This window comes from Scleropages formosus, chromosome 5 (assembly GCF_900964775.1).
Source record: "Scleropages formosus chromosome 5, fSclFor1.1, whole genome shotgun sequence".
Classification (NCBI taxonomy): domain Eukaryota; kingdom Metazoa; phylum Chordata; class Actinopteri; order Osteoglossiformes; family Osteoglossidae; genus Scleropages; species Scleropages formosus.
Genome location: NC_041810.1, coordinates 23,967,073 through 23,986,799, shown reverse-complemented (window position 1 = coordinate 23,986,799; position 19,727 = coordinate 23,967,073). Strand labels below are relative to the sequence as shown.

The 19,727-nt window shown below is 45.2% G+C and overlaps 2 protein-coding genes across 12 annotated transcripts in view; both read right to left on the bottom strand.

Annotated features, from left to right (window-relative positions):
* The window catches only part of ttll1 (tubulin tyrosine ligase-like family, member 1), a 917,975-nt gene that overhangs the window by 73,231 nt on the left and 825,017 nt on the right, over nt 1-19,727 (bottom strand). The window lies entirely within an intron of this gene.
* Nucleotides 1-19,727, bottom strand: part of LOC108942270 (neuronal cell adhesion molecule-like) — a 79,446-nt gene that overhangs the window by 9,612 nt on the left and 50,107 nt on the right. For 3 of the 11 annotated variants that reach the window (XM_018765462.2, XM_018765454.2, XM_018765455.2), the window contains 23 exons: nt 19,531-19,636; nt 19,246-19,439; nt 18,734-18,856; nt 18,192-18,362; nt 16,694-16,750; nt 13,783-13,894; nt 13,459-13,643; nt 13,242-13,373; nt 12,947-13,090; nt 12,418-12,529; nt 11,152-11,318; nt 10,817-10,964; nt 10,520-10,644; nt 9,856-9,885; nt 6,738-6,839; nt 6,392-6,589; nt 6,193-6,263; nt 4,189-4,414; nt 3,786-3,901; nt 3,427-3,634; nt 3,119-3,241; nt 2,479-2,652; nt 1,287-1,322 (listed from right to left, as the gene is read on the bottom strand). In XM_018765462.2, the coding sequence (XP_018620978.1) occupies nt 1,287-1,322; nt 2,479-2,652; nt 3,119-3,241; nt 3,427-3,634; nt 3,786-3,901; nt 4,189-4,414; nt 6,193-6,263; nt 6,392-6,589; nt 6,738-6,839; nt 9,856-9,885; nt 10,520-10,644; nt 10,817-10,964; nt 11,152-11,318; nt 12,418-12,529; nt 12,947-13,090; nt 13,242-13,373; nt 13,459-13,643; nt 13,783-13,894; nt 16,694-16,750; nt 18,192-18,362; nt 18,734-18,856; nt 19,246-19,439; nt 19,531-19,636 (3,060 nt within the window). The remainder of the gene's footprint in view (nt 1-1,286; nt 1,323-2,478; nt 2,653-3,118; nt 3,242-3,426; nt 3,635-3,785; nt 3,902-4,188; nt 4,415-6,192; nt 6,264-6,391; nt 6,590-6,737; nt 6,840-9,855; nt 9,886-10,519; nt 10,645-10,816; nt 10,965-11,151; nt 11,319-12,417; nt 12,530-12,946; nt 13,091-13,241; nt 13,374-13,458; nt 13,644-13,782; nt 13,895-16,693; nt 16,751-18,191; nt 18,363-18,733; nt 18,857-19,245; nt 19,440-19,530; nt 19,637-19,727) is intronic. The other 8 variants (XM_018765458.2, XM_018765463.2, XM_018765456.2 and 5 more) reach the window with 5 other exon arrangements.

The following is a 19,727-nucleotide window of genomic DNA, read 5'->3' as shown; positions in this document are numbered from 1 at the left end:
AACTTCACTGGAATGAGCTGGAACAAAGAACTGGGGCAGAGCAGTACAGGGCCACACTTTTCCACATCCAGCGTGGTAAAGGAGGAGTGTTGCACAGCCCCATCACATTTAACTTTCCTCACCACGTGAGTGAGGCCAGAAGAAGAGTCAATATAACTTTGCGGCATAATAATGTGTTATTCGTCTCTACGCAAGTCCTGTGCTCTTGGGAGGACTATGCGGATGCAAGTGTTGTATTCTTGCACAGACGTGGAGAACAGGCAGAGAACCGCACCGGTGTCAACACAGGCAATGGCCGCACTCTTGTGGAAAGTGGGGTGCAGAGACTGTGTGGTAGAGGGCATGGGATGGGGGGGTCTGCATAAAGCATGAAAGAAGATAAAGAAACAGAGCAGTGCGAGGTGTTACACAGCGAGGCATTGCCAGTAGGCACATCGTCCCAACAGCGTGCAGACGTTTGTGTGTCATGCGGCTCATCAGCAAGCTCATCGTGCAGCCACGGAGGGACGACATTAAAACACTGAGGGCTGTTTGCCGCCGCCCCTCAGAATTATCCCATTCTTTAATCATAGTTTAAGTCATCTTTTTAATTGCGAGGGACACAATTAACAGCATCATTGCCACAAGGGACTAGTGCGAAGCGTGAAATAGTTGCAGATGTGTTCGGAACTCCTTCGCATGCTTGCCTTCCGCTCCTTCCACACACACACACACAGCTGTGCTTGGCTGTGTGGGCAAAGCCAGAGGAAAAGTTCAACGGAGGGCGGCATGCCAACAGAGTCTCGATAGCTGAGAGAACGTGCTCACACAGGTCACCCAAAACACCGGGAATGGAACTCTGCAGAAACTGTCCTTCCAATAAAGTTAATCACACACACACACACACACACATTGTCAGAACCGCTTGTCCCATACGGGGTCACGGGGAACCGGAGCCTAACCCGGCAACTCAGGGCATAAGGGTGGAGGGGACACACCCAGGACGGGACGCCAGTCCATCGCAAGGCACCCCAAGCGGGACTCGAACCCCAGACCCACCGGAGAGCAGGACTGTGGTCCAACCCACTGCGCCACCGCACCCCCTAAAGTTAATCAGTTTTTTTCTAAATATTATTTATTTGTCACATGCTGTCGCTTTAGCATCATGTTACACCAAAGCCTCAGGGTTTCAGCCACTTGAATCCAAGCCTTGAGAGCCACAACTTAACTTTCCTGCAAGGTGTCTGAAGCGAGAGTCCAACGACTCCCAGTGACATACAGGCGTTCTTTTCAGCACTATGGTTTACCTTGGTCTACATTTAGAGAGGGCTGCTCAATAAAGGCTGTGGAAAAAAACACAGGGGTAGGAGAAAAGGGTGTAAATGCAAGAGTTAATTCAACAAGAAGAGGTGTCTATTTAAATGTCACTTGGAACTGGTGAAAAAACAGAATCCAAGGAAATGGTTTTCCAATACACTCATCATTGATGAGAAAGCCTTATGGGAAACACTGCCACACAGCAGGGCCAATGAAGACCTTCCCAGTTTACATTTAAACAGGCAATATGCACCTACATTCACGGATTTAAACGTAAACTCCATATGATAAAAATACCAGGTACCCCTGGAAAGAGCCGACCCACAATCCACGGCTGTTCTCAAGACCAGAGATGTCAAAGCTAATTTATAATGTAATAAAAAATGTAGTAGTTCAGCCACAGAACAAGAGCAGCAGTCCCAAGGTACCACTACATGAGATAGAGCTCATGAGATATGAAACATAAGAAATCTTACTTATAATTTATCTGGGTAAAGAGCTGCACGAACCTAACCATTGTGAGAAATACTAATGAAAAATGTAAAACGACAAGTGATGTAAACAGAGAAATACTGACACATGTTATGGCCAAAGTTACAACATGCTGTGATTTGCTGAGCACAGTTTTGAACATACTCTGGTTTACCAAGGACATGTCCAAGAAAGGCATTTCCACTTGAGTAAAAACATTATAAAGGCTAAATCTCAAAATACAACACATTTTGCCAGTGTTCATGGTTTATCTCTTGTAAAAAATGTGAAGCCAGTACTTTGCTGTTGTGTGACATTCTGATGATAATCCCAAGTGGTTAAAATCATTCCGTTAATTTTGTGATCATTATTTATCGTTCATTATTTTCATTGCTTTGGAGTAAATCCTCAGCATGACACTTTCCACACTGTAGCTTATGAAGGACAAATAAAGTTTACAGTAGGGGGAAACCATTCCAACCTGAGCAAGAAAAGATCTTTGGCTCATGTATAGAAATGGAATGGAATTTTGGACATAATTAAGGACAAAACAGACAGCTGAGAGAGTAACAGGGACCAAACACACACGTGCATCAAAAATACTTAGAAATGTGTTCAGCAAACAGGTTGCTTCAAAACAAAAAAACAGTGACGACAAAGTCATCGACAACGTTCGGTGTGTCCATGAGCATGCCAACGGACGATTCACACCTTCGTCCACAATGGTAACGGCCTCCCTTGTTGCTGCAGGACCTTCTCCCTTTGCAGTGTTGGCACTCAGAGAGAACCTGTAGCGAGTGCTGTACTTGAGGTTGAGCAGCGTGACAGTGGTCTGGTTCGAATCCAGGGAAATCTCCTTCAGTTGGCCCAGCTCAGTGCCGTTCACTAAAGGGGACGTACATTTACATTTACTCATTTATCTGACGCTTTTCTCCAAAGCCACTCACAATGTTCGATTATCTACAGTTATTTACCCATTTATAAAACTGGGTAATTTTACTGGAGCAATTCAGGGTAAGTACCTTCCTCAAGGAAACTAAAAGAGGATGTGGGATTTGAACCTGTGAAAACTTGCATGTTGGGTCCAAAGGCAGCAACTATGAGCACTATGCTACCAGTAAGGAGTCGGCACCTCGCTCACAATGTACAGTAAAAAAAAGCCCTCCTTCAGGACAGAGGGAGAAACCAGTTCTCCATTTTGCAGCCGTGAGCCGATATCATCACAAATTTATTAATCGTTTCAATATTTATCACATACTATATCAAAGACTACAAAGAGAAATTTCAAAAGTGAGATCTGTGTTCTACATTAAGTGTGACGCCTGCTGCAAAGGCCGTCCCAGGGACTCACATGTTTGATATTTCAGAGTGTAGCCTGTCAAGATTCCGTTCCTTTCTGACGGAGGACCCCACTCCAAGGTAAGGGAGTCCAGAGTGGGCTTTATAACCTCCAGGAACACCGGAAGTCCAGGCACTGCACACAGGAAAATAAAGGAAGAAAATGAGTGTAGGAATCACACAGCGTGACCTGTAGCACAGAAAGTCAATGTCCCCATGACTACACACCCCTTTAATTGCAAACACTTACTTCTAATGAGTCCTCTGTGAGTTGAAGTGCATACAGCAGCAATATAAGACATTTTTGGGTTTGGTGCCTACCTCCTTCGGGAGTTTCGAACTGCTGGCGAGAACTGGCGGGACCCTCGCCTTTCCCATTGACAACCCTCACATTGAGGGCATAGCGACTAAAGGGCTCTAGGCCCGGCAGTTTGCCATGTGTGCGGTTCCCGCTGAATGTGAGGACCCGCTGCTCCTTGTGGTGCTTGGTGTGGTGCCCATGCAGACTTCTCTCCTTCCAGTAGTAGACCTGTGCAAGAGTCGACAACGATGATGAGGACAATGCTACTCACTACTGCTGTTACGACTGCTAGTACTTCTACTGCCGCAGAGAGAAAGAAAAAATGAAATAAAAATAACGATAACAAGAGCGGCTGCACACACAGCGCCTGCCTCCATACATTGTAGCCATTTAGCCGTCCCCGGACAGTCCGTAGGGGGATGGGCTCCCAACGGACCTCTGCCAGCGTGCTGCTCTGCACCAGGACCTGAACACCATCTGGAGCTGCTGTGGGCACTGGGTGGACAGGGAGAAGAGATGAGTGTGAGATGGCTGTGCTATGTGTCAGCACAGCCACATAAATGGATATGATAATTCTATACAACAGTGTCATTCTGGTGTAGCTGGAGCTTAGCGAGTTATTATGGCAGCAAACCTTATGAAAGGGTATTGCCATTGCCTGTGTACCCTAATATTACAGTGTGATGCTGAGAAACACCCACCGGTGGCTCTGCGTTAATGCACAAGTATCATGTTCCCAGAGGTAGACGGACAACACACACAAGGCCTCCTTCCACACTCACGATCCTCTCCAGAGTAACCGATGACCACCCGGGGCTCTGGCGCGCTCCCGAAATCATTGAGGGCCCGCACCATCAGCTCATAGGGGACAAATGTGGGTGTGCCCGACACAACAAACTTCGAGACATTGGCCACTGTGACAGATGTCCAGTCTTTCTCCACATCCTTCTGCCTCCATGAGACGTTGTATTGAAGCCCAGGACCATTGGACTGGAAGCCAGTAAGTGGCTGCAGATTGCACAAAGACACACCGCTATCAAATTCATGTCAGCGAATTACAAACCTCATTTCCAAAAAAGTTGGGATATTTTCCAAAATGCAATAAAAACAAAGATCTGCAATTTGTAAATTCTCTTGAACCTTTATTTAACTGACAAAAGTACAAAGAAATGACTTTTAATGTTTTGGCTGACCAGCTTGATTGTATTTTGTAAATATAAGCAAATTCCAAATCTGATGCCGTCAACACACTCCGAAAAAGTTGGGACAGAGGCAAAATAAGAGTGAAAGTTTATAGAATATTCAAGGAACACCGTTTTGGAAGATTCCACAATAAGCAGGTGAATTGATAACTGGTGAGGGTATCATGACTGGGTCTAAAAGGAGCATCCATCAAAGACACAGTCTTTGCAGACAAGGATGGGTTGTGGCTCACCACTTTGTGCCAAACTTCATGAGAGAATTGTCAATCAGTTCAAAAAGAACATTTCTCAATCCAGGATTGCAAAGAATTTAGGTCTTTCACCCTCTACAGTACATAATATTCATGTAGCCGTGAAAAGATTCGTGGAATCCGGAGAAATCTCAGTGCGTGAAGGGCAAGGTCAGAAACCACTAATGAACGTGCGTGACCTTTGAGCCTTTAGATGGCATTGCATGAGAAACCGTCATGCTACTGTGCTGGTTATAGCCACATGGGCTCGGGAGTACATCGGCAAACCATTGTCACTTAACACAGTCCATTGCTGCATTCAGAAATGCAACCTGAAACTCTGTTATGCAAGGAGGAAGGCATACATCAATTCTATGCAGAAACGCTGCCGAGATCTCCGGGCCTGAGCTCATCTCAGATGGACTGAGAGGATGTGGAAACGTGCTGTGGTCAGATGAGTTCACGTTTCAGCTTGTTTTCGGCAAAAACGGATGTTGAGTTCTCCGTGCCAAAGATGAAAAGAACCATTCAGACTGTTAGCAGTGAAAGCTGCAAAAGCCAGCATCTGTGATGGTGTGGGGTCCATCAGTGCCCACGGCACGGGTGACTTGCATATGTGTGAAGGTACCATTTACGTGGAGGCGCTTATTGGGATTTTAGAGAGACATATGCCGCCATCGGGGCAACATCTTTTCCCGGGAAGTCAATGGTTATTTCAGCAAGACGATGCCAGGCCTCATTCTGGACGTGCTACAACAGGGTGGCTTTGTGGACACAGAGTGCGTGTGCTTGACTGGCCTGCCAGCAGTCCAGATCTGTCCTACTGAAAATGTATGGCGCATCGCAAAGAAGAGAATCAGACAATGACAAGCATGGACTGTTGAGCAGCTGAAGTCCTGTATCAAGCAAGAATGGGGAAAAATTCCACTTGCAAAACTGCAACAATTAGTATCCTCAGTTCCCAAATGATTAAAAAGTGTATTTAAAAAGACAGGTGATATAACAAAGTGGTAAACATGCCTCTGTCCCAACTTTTTTGGAGTGTGTTGAAGGTATCAAATTTGAAATTTGCTTATACTTACAATATACAATCAAGCTGGTCAGCCAAAACATTAAAAGTCATTTCTTTGTACTTTTGTCAGTTAAATAAAGGTTCAAGAGAATTTACAAATTGCAGATTTTTGTTTTTATTGCATTTTATAAAATATCCCAGCTTTTTGGAAATGGGCTTTGTACATAAAAAAGACTAAAATTGGACACAGTTTAATTATAGTCATGTGATTTTACAGGAACAAAATTAATAGTTTTATCAAGACTGCAGGTAGCATTCTGGGATCAGCGGGTCTATTCTTACCTTCCAAGATATAATTAAATTATTATGCTCATTTCCAGCCCCTTGAACCTCAGAGGGGTTTTCATCTGGAGCTACAGGAAACAAACCATAAAACAAGTTGTGAGATTAAAATATGATGTAGGACTCCTTGTGGACCTGCAGTAGACCAGGCAGTATAATGGTCCACACTGTAGGTGCCCAGGAGGACTCTTCAGCCTACCTGCTGGTTTAGTTATATACTGTCGTGATGGGGTGCTGGGCTTGCTGAAGCCCACCTCGTTGACTGCCAGCACCCTGAAGGTGTAGCTGACGTATGGAGAGAGCTTAAGGTAGGCGGTCGTCTTGGTTCCTGGAACTTCTGTGAGATTTTTCCAAATGCCAGGGTGGTGAAGAGCATCCTCATACTGAATGATGAACTCTGGACAGAACAAACCACCCGTTGACCCAGATGTGAACTCAAACGTGATCACAGTGCAACAGTTGTGGCAGTGAAACATCATGTGTGGGACATATGCACCTCACATTGAACAAAGGTGACGTGTGCACTATGAGATGAAGACACATACTCCGAATGGGGCTGTTATGATCATCTCCAGGAATCCAGGTCAGTTGCACACTCCTCTCCCGCTGGTCAGTGAGCTCCAGGTCTTTTGGTGGATCCGGTTGCTCTGCATCAGAGAGCCCAGTGTCACTACTGCAGAACTCCTACTACGAGGAGGTACGTGGAAGTCATCTCCAAGTCATATGGTATGGATAGACGCTTCTCTGGTTCATCATGAGGTCAGAGGAGGCCAATACTTGCAGATTCGGCCATGAGGTTCTGACCGCTCAGAGAGCAGAAAACAGTCTCTACTTTTATTTAAGCAAAACATGCAGAGTGAAAATACAAGTCATTTAGTGACTTCACGACACCACAAACGGACTACTGCAGAGCATACTGAGAAAGCAAATGTAGAAAACTTGGCACAAAGAAATAAAGGAATGAAAGCTTACTGGCATTTGTGTTGAATGAGATGGAATAGCAGCATGCGTGTTTTGTTTTAACAACTGACTGTGTTAATCATTTTTTCAAATCAATCAATTGATGTTCAAATATCAGAAATCCTCTCATGCTCTTTCGCAGCAAAGAAGTAGACTAATGGAAAAAACAAAAAGCCCTGCAAAATACAGAAGTCGAAGCACTACCCATCATTCCGAGGGTGATACCAACACTGTAATCACACACATAGTCTGAAACCGCTTGTCCCAAGCAGGGTCGTGATGAGCCGGAGCCCAACCCGGCAACACAGGGCACAGGGCTAAAGGGGGAAGGGACACACCCAGGACGGGACACCAGTCCATCGCAAGGCACCCCAAGCGGGACTTGAACCCCAGACCCACCGGAGAGCAGGACCTGGTCAAACCCACTGCATCGCTGCACCACCACACCCCTTCACCACTGTAATATTACTCAGTATTTCAGAAAAACATTGGTCAGGCCTTAAAATCCAAACCCAGCCATGCAGATATGCCAACACATGACATATTACACACACACACACAGAGTCTGAAACCACTTTTCCCAAGTGGGGTTGCGGCAGGCTTGGAGCCTAGCCCAGCGGCACGGGGTGCAGGGCCGGAGGGGGAGGGAACACACCCAGGACGGGATGCCAGTGTGTCACAAGGCACCCCGAGGAGGACTCGAATCCCAGACCCACCGGAGAGGAGGACCCGGCCAAACCTGCTGCGCCACTGCACCCTCCCCAACACATTGCAATGATTTATAAAATACTTACTTTACTCACAGATTTACGGAACCAACAACTATCACTACGCCTTCATATATCCGTTTATGATAGATGCCGTAAATAAGAAGAGAGACAAAGAGAGGGCTAATGGAGAACGGGACGTCTGCGAGGCCGTGGTCTCTTCACAACTTGTGATGTCACAAACACAGATAGTGGGTGAGCATAAAAAGCATGCTTAAATGAAGTGCACAAATAAATAAATATACAAACCCCATTTCCAGAAAAGTTGGGACACCTTCTAAAAATGCAACAAAAACTAAAAACTGTAATCTGTTCATTCACTTGAACCTTTATTTAACGGAAAAAGGAAAGATTTTCAGTGTTTTCGTTGATGAACTTAATTCTATTTGTTGGATATAAACACATTTAGAAATTGATGCCTGCAACACACTCCAAAAAAGTTGGGACAGAGGCATGTTTACCACTTTGTTATATCACCTGTCTTTTTAAATACACTTTTTAATCATTTGGGAACTGAGGATACTAATTGTTGCAGTTTTGCAAGTGGAATTTTTCCCCATTCTTGCTTGATACAGGACTTCAGCTGCTCAACAGTCCATGCTTGTCATTGTCTGATTCTCTTCTTTGCGATGCGCCATACATTTTCAGTAGGACAGATCTGGACTGCTGGCAGGCCAGTCAAGCACACGCACTCTGTGTCCACAAAGCCACCCTGTTGTAGCACGTCCAGAATGAGGCCTGGCATCGTCTTGCTGAAATAACCATTGACTTCCCGGGAAAAGATGTTGCCCCGATGGCGGCATATGTCTCTCTAAAATCCCAATAAGCGCCTCCACGTAAATGGTACCTTCACACATATGCAAGTCACCCGTGCCGTGGGCACTGATGGACCCCACACCATCACAGATGCTGGCTTTTGCAGCTTTCACTGCTAACAGTCTGAATGGTTCTTTTCATCTTTGGCACGGAGAACTCAACATCCGTTTTTGCCGAAAACAAGCTGAAACGTGAACTCATCTGACCACAGCACGTTTCCACATCCTCTCAGTCCATCTGAGATGAGCTCAGGCCCGGAGATCTCGGCAGCGTTTCTGCATAGAATTGATGTATGCCTTCCTCCTTGCATAACAGAGTTTCAGGTTGCATTTCTGAATGCAGCAATGGACTGTGTTAAGTGACAATGGTTTGCCGATGTACTCCCGAGCCCATGTGGCTATAACCAGCACAGTAGCATGACGGTTTCTCATGCAATGCCATCTAAAGGCTCAAAGGTCACGCACGTTCATTAGTGGTTTCTGACCTTGCCCTTCACGCACTGAGATTTCTCCGGATTCCACGAATCTTTTCACGGCTACATGAATATTATGTACTGTAGAGGGTGAAAGACCTAAATTCTTTGCAATCCTGGATTGAGAAATGTTCTTTTTGAACTGATTGACAATTCTCTCATGAAGTTTGGCACAAAGTGGTGAGCCACAACCCATCCTTGTCTGCAAAGACTGTGTCTTTGATGGATGCTCCTTTTAGACCCAGTCATGATACCCTCACCAGTTACCAATTCACCTGCTTATTGTGGAATCTTCCAAAACGGTGTTCCTTGAATATTCTATAAACTTTCACTCTTATTTTGCCTCTGTCCCAACTTTTTCGGAGTGTGTTGACGGCATCAGATTTGGAATTTGCTTATATTTACAAAATACAATCAAGCTGGTCAGCCAAAACATTAAAAGTCATTTCTTTGTACTTTTGTCAGTTAAATAAAGGTTCAAGAGAATTTACAAATTGCAGATCTTTGTTTTTATTGCATTTTAGAAAGTGTCCCAACTTTTCTGGAAATGGGGTTTGTAAAAAAAAAAACAACGGAGTATACAGGCAGGAGGGGGAGCTGGGTGATGAACACTAATCGGGCGGATCAGTTCTAAGACTGGCAGTTTACCGGAGACGATGCCTGGAGGTGCAGTCGGCCCTGACGCAACGTGGACAAGAGTGAGGTAGTAGTTAATGGTTAGTAACACATGACTTGCAGCCTCCTTATGAGAAAAGACATTTGTACTCAGTTTTGAATACAAATTTTTGTACTTAAAAGTTTTGTACTTTTAAAAACTTTGTTTTGTACTCAGTTTTGAGTACAAAAACATTTGTACTCAGTTTTACAGTGGTATTTCCTGTTTAGACCAAAACCACAGTAAATAATTCTTTGACAGTGGCAATACGGCGAGAAGCTTGTTCACCAATAATTAATTGTATTGAAATGCGGCGAACAAGAGTGCGAAACAGTGAGAAATAAATACAAATACACACAAATAATACAAATTGGTCTTGGAAAGGCAACGTCACTCAGATCATCTGGTGTTTCGACCTACGATTGCATTGACGAAGAATTCAGGAGCACAAATACTATAACATCTGTACTGTACATGCGAGACATTTAAACATGTACACTTTGCATTGTCTACATGTGTAAGTTTTCCAGCGAAGGAAGGAATTTTTAGGGAAATAACTAGTCTTACCTGCAAAGAGTGTACCTGCAGTTTTATACAACTTGAGACATTACAGAGGGAGTGAAGTGCAAAGAACAGAACAGTTTGAGAGACGCGTACCAACGACGGTGAGCCTGGCGCTGGCCGAGTCCTGGTCCAACGTTGTGTTCACGATGCAGGTGTAGGTGCCCTCATCACCCTCAGTGACATCGTTGATGGTGAGACTGTCGGCACCAACCATTAATCTAGGAACGGGACACGGAGAAGCTCACGCTCACTCGCCGAAGGGAAAAACCTTTTCTATTTAACCGTGAAACTGACGTGCTCACGAAATGCGTTCAGCATCGGAGTTTTCTGGCCCGGCAATTTTAAAACAATTCAGGCGCACATTAGAGGCGCCACAGGAAATGGTCGTACCGTTCGTCCTCAGGCAGCTCCTCGTTGTCTTTGAGCCAAGTCATAACGGTGACGAGGGTCGGGTCATGCTTTGCCTTGCACTCAAACACGACGTCTCTGTTCCTCTGGACGACCTTGTATTCGGGCTGCATTAATATCCTGGTGGGCTCTGGCAGAGACAGCAATTGGGAATTAAGAATTAACAAGGCTCGCCAGTAAATTAGTGAGAGGCCATTAGTCACAAACGACTGCGCCAATTATGTCATTACATGTCACTCATCTCTTCTATATTTGGCAGAACACAAGCATAAGGTAACATGAGTGCTGAGACAAAGCCATTAAAAGCTGTCCCTCGCCTTTGACCTCCAGGTAGACGTGGTTCTCCCGGTTGCCGAGGGCGTTCATAGCCATGCATGTGTATCTGCCACTGTTCAGCTTCAGCACTGCGCGGATCTCCAGGGTTCCATTCTCGTGCATTTCGTAGCGGTCTCCAGCCAACGCGCTGTTCTGACCGTCCTTGAACCTGCAGGGCAAACATGAGGAAAGCTCAGGGTTCGAGAACACTTACAAGGAGTCAATGTGCTCAATCTCATGTGGCTCTTTTCATTTGTCCCTCACAAACGAGCAAGAAACTGAACTGAACTGACATTCATTCCCAGGAAGCCTTCAGAATGCAAAGTCCAACCCCCCCACAGAGGAAATGCCACTAAGCAAAAGTCAACTTCTAGCGATATCTTGCATTGCTTTTGCTGCACATGATGGTATGTCAGCGGTCGCCCTTTACCATTATCATCGCCTTCTTCGCCACGTGTCTTTGGACTGTGCGAGGAAACACAAGGAGAACACGCAAAATACATGCAGACGGCGCTGCATTCAAACCTAAACTGGAAACCATAACCCAAGAGCTGTGAGGCACCAGAAGCAGCAAGCGCGCTGCCACCCTCTCCGTGCGATTCGGTGAACATATTAGGATGTCGTTTCACATCGCTAATGCACATGTCGACGAAAGCAGTAAAACGCAAGGTTGGACACGTGCCGTGTTCGCACACGCTACACATAGCAGAGGAGATAACGCCTGTATTCGTGCCCAACAAAGCTCTTCAGGTAAGTTGACTGTTACTGCTCTGCTACTGACTTCACAGAGAGCAAACTAGTCCTGGTTGTTTACATTTGTTCATTCAGCAGATGTTTTTCTCCAAAGCAACATACATCTCAGAGAACAATACAAAGAGTTCTTCACATCAGCAGAAGGAGACATTTGAATGAAGAGAAGTGATGCTAGAGCACAGTCGATAGCTGTTCACCACTTCAGTGCTCCTAACGGTCGCTCTGCTCTCGCAAGGCTGTCCTCACAAGAGGAAATGGGTCATGTGTGCAGATCTATGTGCGGGCGAAAGTTTAAATTGTTCAGAAATAGGATGCCCCTTTGCCATGGGGGTGAACGGGATTTAAGAGAACTCTGTGTTGCTGATGGTCTCCGTGTCACTGCGACTTGCCAATGAATGCCAGGTGACAAAGGATGAACAATTGCTATTGCAGCTGTGATCAGGTTTGTTTGTTAAGATTCAGATTTCTTCCACAATGCTCTGCGATGTCTTCACTTCTAAGTCAAAGACATTTACCACGTAATCTTTGGTACCGGGGATCCAAAGGAGGCACAGTCCAGGAATGCAGCAGTGTTGGTTATGACCTGATAAACTTTGTCTGGAGCTGTTAAGATCCTGGGAGGTTCAGCTGAAATCAAACAGAAAACAAAACAAGTTCGTAATTAAAGCACGGCTTAAGATATCACTGGTTTGAACGGGTGCTCAGGTTGTATGCAAACTGTGGTTAGGATTGTGCTCATCCTGCAGACGAAATGGTGTACTGGCGGTACGTATAGAGTCAAACACAAGAGTCATTTTGCTGAAATGAAGGCATATGTAAGTTTAACTAAGATGCCCGAGGCCATATACAGTTGTGTGTGTGTGTGTGTTGGTGTGTTTGCTAGGTATTAAGACCTGTTGCAAGACAGCTCCTACACAATAAAGCTGGAAACCCATTATCTTCACTCTCAGCTTCAGCATGTTGAAGTCATACTCCAAAGAGACACCGTGTCCACGACTACACAACAAACAGCTTTACCCTGAACTACCAGTGAATGACACTTACCAAGCACATTAATAAAAGAATTTGCCAGCAGATAGCCGTATTCATTGGAGGCGTTGCACTGGTAGACGGCGCTCGATCCCGTCTGAACGTCCGTGAAGGTAAGGCTGTCACCTTCTACCTTCCTGCTGGGGTCTTCAGGTGCATCTATAATGGGATCAGAGTCAGAGCAGTGGAGCATCATTTCTTGTCCTGTTCACTCTTCACTCGAGGCCTGATGTTAACTGAATGACTCCAGGAGGAAAAATGTTTGAATAATGGACATAAAAGAGTGGACAGTGGACATGTGCTGGCTTACTCGCAATGAGGATCCCGTTAATCAGCCACGTGATGTCTGGCTTTGGGTCTCCAGTGGCTTGGCAGGTGATGACGCCGGTCTCTTTGGGCGATAAAACAAGATTCTTGGGGGCTTTTACCCAGTAAGGAGCAGCTGAAGAGAATGGAGAGAAAAGGGCCATCATTGGAGCTGTGTGAAACATCAAGAGCCACACGTACCCCTTGGCACAGGAACACACCTCTGACAGTGACTGTGATGACATGGTGGACGGAGCCCAGGTGGTTACTGGCTGTGCAGCGGTACACTCCGGCATCGGCCTCCGTCACAGACACAATCCGCAGAGTTTTATGGAAGTTCTTGAAGGAGGTTCTGCTGGAGTCCAGGTCCCCGCCCTCCTTCCTCCAGGTTATGCTGGGAGTCGGCCTTTCCGAGGGCACAAGCGGAACATGTTCTGTGAGTGCCATCTCACTCTGCTGCTGCAGTATGTGGTGCAGTGGGACACAAACTAGATGTGTGGCTAAAAGAAGGAGAGCGTTACTGCCGTCATCTCCTCGCCACTCACAGGCCCTCGGCGATGCACTCCATCTCCAAGACATCCCCCCTCAGCACCATCTTGCTGCTGGAGGCTCCGGTTGGGACAACGAAAGATGGACGCCGCTCTCCTACAGGACTGTCTGAAACCGAGAAAGCATAACAATGGAACGATCCATCGGCAGAACAAATCCAAAAAAAGAAATCCAGCAATACATCAGTTTAGATCAGATATCACCCAATAAAATTCATAACATTTATAAGTTATTTCTGCCCCAACAGTATTCTATTTTACTGAAAACTACACATTAAAAAATTAAACACACATTTTGCATTATGCTACAAAGAAACACTAGGAAACTTGGCACTGCTCCTTTCTTTATGATTCTTACTCTGTTTTGCACATTTTATATTCATTTATACCCTATCCATTTACAATGCTAAAGCCTTCTATAGGTGCAGTCAGGACTGCAGTCTGATTATTACTGATGTTGTTGCAACTCACAATTTGTGTCTCAAGTCATGTGGAACAGTGGCTTTATGCAGACTTGAAAATTAAATACAGTTAGAGAAACTTTAGTTTTTCACTTAATTGTTACACCAGTAATAACCAGGACTTACAGAACATTACACCACCTTTCAATCTCTCTGTTCAAAATTACTTAACACTGAATGCATCGTGAATGTGAAGGAGGTGGACAATGATAAACAGACCAAAAACATACGAGAGGAAGAAAACGATGACTGAATGGAGGTATGAAATGCCAAAACACAGACTAAAAAGAGTAAAGACAACAATATCGTTGGTGGTATTTACTAAATCCTTTTAGGTTTTAATGTACAGGTGGTCCTCTGCTTACAACCGGCTTCTGTTCCAATGACTCCGTCCCAAGTCGAAATTTGCCCATACTGTCTTATATGAATGGTACATTGAAAAATAGGGCTTTCTTACATTGTTTCATTAATTTCACACATTATTCATGTCAAAATAATAGTAATATAGAATACTAATGCTAGCAAGCTACCTGAACCTGTTCCTAGGCTGGCCTGTCCTCCTCAACCAATGACTCCCCATAAAGTTGCCCTGATGACCTCTTCAGCTAAGATTCCTTGTGTTGGGCCACCAGGGGTTTCAAGTTACTTTGATTGTCTGCAGTGAAACGCGTAGTGTACAGAGCACTCTACAGCAGATAGGTGTAAAATCGTAGTTTTGAACCATACTCGTTAAGTGTCTTCACCTGTATCCCTCTTTGTCTTCGGGAAAATCAGCGTAATAATTTACCGGCTCAGGGTTGACAGATGGCCCATTTATGCAGTCAGTGTAGTGTGGATTCCCTTTTAAAGCTATGCAACTGGCCCAGGGTGTGAGCTACCACTCTCAGCTGGAGCTGGAGCTGGAACTGAAGCTGGAGCTGGAATGCTCTCTTTGCTCTCTCCAGGACTGTGGTTCTTTACAGGAAGTGTTCCACCTCTCAGCCCCTGTCCTCTGTCCATTCCACTCCACTTACAGTGCCTTACCCCAAGGTCATTGCTGCTTCAGCACCGTCTTTCTGACCAGTTTTTAGCCGTCAGCAAAATGGGTTACTGTGTCCAAAGGGACAATGAACTCATTGACTGAACAGGAGCCAACAAAGCAATAAAAGCTCAACACACTGTGAGAAGTAGAGGAAAAGTGAAGAACACAGGCAGTTCAGTGAACTCAAATAGGAAGGAGCCCATCTGCTGGTGGAGGTGTGGTCACTTGGTCTTTGTCACCGTGACGTTTCCCAGTGGCTCCATCCTTCTCATTTCAGCAAGAGTGAACAAATCTGATGTCCTCTTTTAAAGGTCATGTCTCTTAGGTCACCATTTATGAAGAAGGCCTTCTACTATGCTTCATGCTTCAAAGCAAACGATAATTGGAATTGCCCTTCTCTTCCTTCTCTCCTATTATCCCTCTTCCCCCCTCCCCCCGAGCCATGTAAGATGACATGTGATCTCTCAGTCTCTGAGGGCCACTCTGGGTCTGTGGCTCTTGAGCTGATGTTGCTGGGTGAGGAGGGCAGAGGTGTGTGTCCTCATCATCCCGCTTTTTCCACTTGTTGGCTATTTGAAATAAAAAGTAGCTTGAAAACAATCATAAACAAAATGTTTTGTCAACAAAAGGCAATCGCTGCCACACATCCAAACAGTGACTGCGACTCAAACCATAACAAAGACGGTGCTCGTACCACTATAGTAGTACCACTGTAGTGTAAATGCAACGTGCATAAGTGCCCATAAGTCTTGAATGTCGTAACCCAAGGACCACCTGTACTTCACACAAGTTCATTACACGATCTGGGGGAATTTGATACCACACACAGACTTTTAGTGAAACCTTTCAGTGAAAGGGTATGAAATACAGCTGGTTGCCTACTTATGAACTTATTTTGGACAAAGAGTTACTTTGTTACTCAGAAAGTTTGTTAGCCCGTCCTCTGCAGTTCTACATGCAGCTACCGGAGTAATGTGTGCCAGCAAATACTATGGTATTGCTTAACTGACCACCACAAAAATTGTCTGCATCCATATCTCTTCACCTGTTAAGTGTGTGGTTTACTCTCAGTTGTGATTCACTTTTGAGAAGAGTGTCTGCTAAATGAATACCTTTGATTTCGACTGATGCATTAGCTCCTTTATTAAAAAATAAACACTAAATAGCTGTCAAAAAACATCTGCAAAAAGTGTGTTGCTTTGAAGTTCTTAAGTCAGGAACCAGCTGTAAATACACATTAGCTCATTAAAGAAAAGTTGAGAGTAGCAGGAGTAAACATCAGATAAATGGTTTAACAGTTACAAAATGTGACTGAAATTGCTCAATGTCAACAGAAAAAGGTTTGGTGTTAAAAAGTATTATTGGTGTTAAGTGTGTTCTACCACTGTTAGACTGGGGGGTCTCGCTAGGGGGCGCTAGCACTCACCACCAAAAAAATCAGTGTCATTCAAAAAAGCTGCCATTGTCTCATTGATTGCATCCACTGCAACACAACAGAAAATGATAAGCACGCAAAAGAACAAAAGGTATTTTCAGTGTGTCTCAAAAACAAACCAGAACAATCCAATGAAATAAACACAGAGTATGACTTAGAAACAAATATGAAACATGTGAAACCCTTTTTTTCAGAAGTTGCAAGCATTGAAAGAACAGCAGATCTACTTTATCCATGCTGGATGCGGTAGATGTTGAGCTGCTCGTGCAACAAAAAAGCTGCATAAAGCTGACCCCCTAAAAAAAGTATGTAAAAAAAAAAAAAAAAAAAAAAAAAAAACCATAATTTGTTAGTGCTACATTTTTGCTGTTTTGTGTAGCAAAAATTAGAATTTGTGGCGTTGTTGTTTTTCAGATATTAACATTTAGTCTTTCCAGGATGTGACATCACTCCCCCCCCACAGCAGCACAGACACTCAGCACTACTTTTGGGTAAAGCAATACTATTCATTGAACTGCACCAGTTCTTCAATTGTGTTTGCCCGCGACATGGACCGGTGAGTGCAGTGGGAAAGATAAAAGGCAGTAGTGTTATGCAGACCGGAAGTCATAATATCCATATTATGAATGTCACCAGAAACAACATGTCATATAATCACTTTAAAAAAGTAAAAGCGATAGAACCATGGTTTAAACAGCACAAATATAGCATTAACGAAAAATGTGTTCCTTTATCCCGTCCTGGGTGTGTCCCCTCCCCCTGCGGCCTTACGCCCTGTGTTGCCGGGTAGGCTCCGGTTCCCCGCGACCCTATATGGGACAAGCGGTTCAGAAAATGTTTGTGTGTGTGTGTGTTCCTTTATTTGTGCTGTATATAGGAGGATAGTTGTATGGATCGGAGTGACGTCACGTGTAATATTATCTTTTATATTTAAAAAGTAAAAGCGATAGAACCACGACTTGAATGGCACAAATTGGCACAAACGTAGCACTAACGAACGATCCCAAAATCGAGTGTCTGCGGCATTGTAGGGGGGCTGGAGTGATGTCACATGCCACGTAAACAACCTCCATTATCTCCAAAAGTAAAAGAGATACAACAGTGGCTTAAATGACCCAAATCGGCACTAACGAAGCACAAACAAAATAGCATGAATTTGACTGTCTACGCCACTGTGGGGGGGGGGGGGTGAGTGACGTCACATCCTGGAAAGAATAAATGTTACATCTCAAAAACAACAACGGCACAAATTCTAATTTTCACAGCACAAAACGGTACAAATGTACCACTAACGAATCATGTTTTTTTTTCATTTGTGCTGTTTGTGGGGGGGGCAGCTTCATGGAGCTGTTCAAGAAGTATGAACAAAAAGCTCATTCAAGCCTTTACAGCAGTGCACTAAACCATAAACTAGAACAAATTTGTCTTCTTCGAAGCGGCACAAGCACTGTGTGTGTGTTCGTTTGTGCGAGCACAGGAACACACTTACTGCTCAACACCTTGACCGTGATCGGTTGCTTCTGCTGGATGGTCTGAGTGTGGGGGAATCTTGCGTAGCAGATGTAGTCGCTGCGCGTGTCCTGCACCTTGAGGTTGGAGAAATACAGGTCCCCGTTGAGGGCCTGCGAGACACGCTCATCCTGACGCAGCCTCTGGAAATCTGCACCGGCACAAAATTGGAAACGTGACAAAAAGCCTGGGATCTGCTATGTAAGACCTTATAATATCGTCGACAGAAATCATACCTTTTGCAAAAGGCAATTGCACCATTATGCTAGCAATGTAAAAATTATGGGAAGTTAGAAAGAAACGTACATCATTACTTGGGTGTGAATTAAAGCATGCAAATATAACAGTCACTCACTGACCGACACCACATTGGCATGGAAAATTAACTGTTCGTTACAAGCTCTTTTCAAGACCCATTTACAGTTTTGTCCAACTACTTTCGTGCCTCTCTTTGGTCAAACTATATGGGAGAAAGTTGCGGAAAACCAGATGCAAACATTCCTCAGGGTTCCGCTCACTTACTGTTATCCATCCAAAAGATGACGGGAGGAGGGAGCCCTGCGGGGGGTCTGCACTGCAAGACAAGCGGTGCTCCCTCCTGCACGAGCACCGGTTCATTCCTCTCTTTTGACCACAAGGGGGATCCTGCGGGGGGCACACAGAAGTGCTTACAAGTGTAAGGGCATCACTCACCCTACAAGCACATCATGCGAGGTGTGAAGGAGAGCTACGAAGCCGAGAGACTCCACATGTGGGGAAACAGACACCGAATACAGTTAAACAAGGTGGGAATGCAGGTGAAGTGCGCACATTCCTAAAAGAGGGCATCTGAGGAGACTGCTCTACTTGTCTACTTGTACCATGCTGTCCTTCCGCGTAGTACTTGTACCTTCGAGGTAGAGCAATCTGAGGACCGATAAGAGGTCTTATTTTTGAAGAGAGTAGAGAGCAGAGGAGAGAGAAACGTCACGGTTACACAGGCGAGTGGAAGGAAACGTGGCTGGAAAGGTGAGCGGTAGGCGGTGAGTCCTTACTGGATTGGCGGATCACCATGTTGTTGGAGAGCGCGGTGCCGTGCTCGTTGGTGGCCATGCACTGGTAGACGCCCTCGTAGGCCTCCGCCTTCTCGCCGCTGATGTCGATGAGCAGGGTCCCTGAACCGGGCCTCATCGTCACCTTCGGGTCCTTCTCGACATCGAAGTGCGTCCCATTTCGGGTCCAAGAAAACCTGCGTATGCCGTTTTTCACCGGCCTTAATGAGTGCGGACACAGAAAGGCGTGGCTGAGCTCGGGTGTGAGTGTGTGCCACACACACCCACCTGGGCTGAGGTTTTCCCTTGGCCTCGCAGCGGATCACAATGTTTTCTCGTGGGTCGACGATGTAGTTCTTGGGAGACTGCTGGGTTATGGTTGGCGGTTGCGGCACTGGGTTTGAGAAGCAGTAGGCATAAACACATTTGCATGTATTTCAGAGCATGGAAAGAACGACACAGCAGGGCAGCACACCAAGCACATG